Raw genomic sequence first — 1930 nt, 5'->3', positions numbered from 1 at the left:
TGTCTTCATAATTCATGTAAAACTAAAAAATAATAAATTAAGAATTACAATCATTAGAATAGAAACTGTAATTAAGCATGAAACACAGAACCAATAGTATCTTTGATGGAGCTCTATAAGAAAATACGCTGTAGCGCCCTCTATCTATTACACGTTATGTGTTATCATTAAAACTGTTTAGGCCTAAGATAGTGCGGGCAATGTTACGTGTGTTTTTATAGTAATATAATATTACTACAGCTAATAACTTTAAATGTAGTTAATTTAGCTTTAAAGTTTAACAGATTTGTGCACTGATTTCACATGTAAACGTTTTACGTTAGTACTTGTTGTTAGTTGAAATGACCGTAAATCTGGTGGTGACGCCCCGTGCTTTCAAAGCTATTCAAACAGTAGATGTTGCAGAATTAGCCGAATTGAGCGAACAGGAGATTCGACCTCTGCTACCATGTCTTGTTCGAATGTCTCTTTGTGGTCCTTTGGACCAAAGGAACGAGTGGAGTATAAATAAAAAGACCATTTTAAAAATTCTTTTAGGAATAGAACTTGTTAACTCGCTTGTGGCATTGTTATCAATAGATTTTCACGCATTAGAAATTGACGTTAGAAAAGAGCAACAACTGAGGTTTGCATTTTATTTTTAAATTTGCCATCGGTCATAAAAATGCATCAAATCTTTATAAACGGTTTAATCTTATTAGTAATAATAATACTTTTTGCCAATTTAAATAGAGGATTTGCATAAACCCTTAGAACTTAGGAAGTGCTCAAAATTACCAAAGTTTTTCATAAACTGAAATATTTTTATATTTATATATATTTTTCTTACCCATAATCATGCTTAACATTTTAATTTTGACATGAACTTGTACCTCTTAGTTTAACAAATTTCTATAAATTTATCGTTTAACATTTTTATGAACACTGTAGTGTAGAAAAATGTACTATACATCCTCTCACAGTCACAGTACAGGTAAACTACATGACCAACAATAATAATGTTTGAAATGTTGGAATGGAATACATTATATTGTGTGAAACTTGTGGTGATTTTACCGGAAAAAATAAATAATTGATTGTGATACCTCGGTATAACAAGGGATGGTGAACTTAACATTTTCTAAATTTAATAATTTTTAAAATAATAAATATTAATGTGTTTGTGTAATTTCTTGATGCTATGACAGTGTTTAGCAAAATTTCCTCACTAGAAAAGAAGTTGAGACCTTAACTTTTCTAAGATAATCATTCTATCACCATATTGAGAATCGTCCTAGTAGCTATCATTTGAACCCTATTTTAAATCTGTATGTATGGGTGAGGACCAAAGTGTGCATATCACAGCCTTTTACAGAGATCCGTTCAACATGTTATTATTTCTTTGATCTCAGAATTACCAACTATTAATTTTATCCTATATTGCTGATTTTGCAATAGTTTGAGGTAGAGGAGAGTAAATACCAGATACAATATATGGGGATACTAAAAAAACTATAGAGATGCATTTCAAAGGTTAGATCTATAGATTATACAAACCATGCAATAGCAAAAGTATTTTCATTCTTCACAGAAACATAACCTTGCACTCTAATTTGTCAAATACAAATACTCCTATAACACTTCTGATTTTTTGTGTCCAATGGACTTGTCCATATTACTAAAAGCTTGCCACATTTTGTGTAGATACTCATAAGTAAAGTTTAAATTATAATCAACATTCTTCCTCCAGTTCAGTGTCCGTCCTTGGAGCAACCCCATACACAGTCAGTTAAATAAAGAGATCAAAAGGGTACACAGTATTCCAAGGCATAACTATTTATTTCTATAGAGAGATAATTCCCTCATTTCACTCGTAACGAATAAGTGTGTGTGTATATGTATATATATATATATATATTAGTGTACACACACACACACACACACACACACA

The 1930-nt window shown here is 30.9% G+C and overlaps 1 protein-coding gene across 1 annotated transcript in view; it reads left to right on the top strand.

Moving 5' to 3' along the window:
* Nucleotides 1-341: 341 nt before the first annotated feature.
* LOC106464727 (integrator complex subunit 2-like) overlaps nucleotides 342-1930 on the top strand; it is a 38566-nt gene continuing 36977 nt past the window's right edge. The window contains 1 exon segment of the mRNA XM_022392497.1: nucleotides 342-602. Within this exon segment, the coding sequence (XP_022248205.1) occupies nucleotides 342-602 (261 nt within the window).

The sequence above is a fragment of the Limulus polyphemus genome, unplaced genomic scaffold (assembly GCF_000517525.1).
Source record: "Limulus polyphemus unplaced genomic scaffold, Limulus_polyphemus-2.1.2 Scaffold1728, whole genome shotgun sequence".
Classification (NCBI taxonomy): domain Eukaryota; kingdom Metazoa; phylum Arthropoda; class Merostomata; order Xiphosura; family Limulidae; genus Limulus; species Limulus polyphemus.
This window is presented reverse-complemented; position numbering and strand designations above follow the sequence as displayed.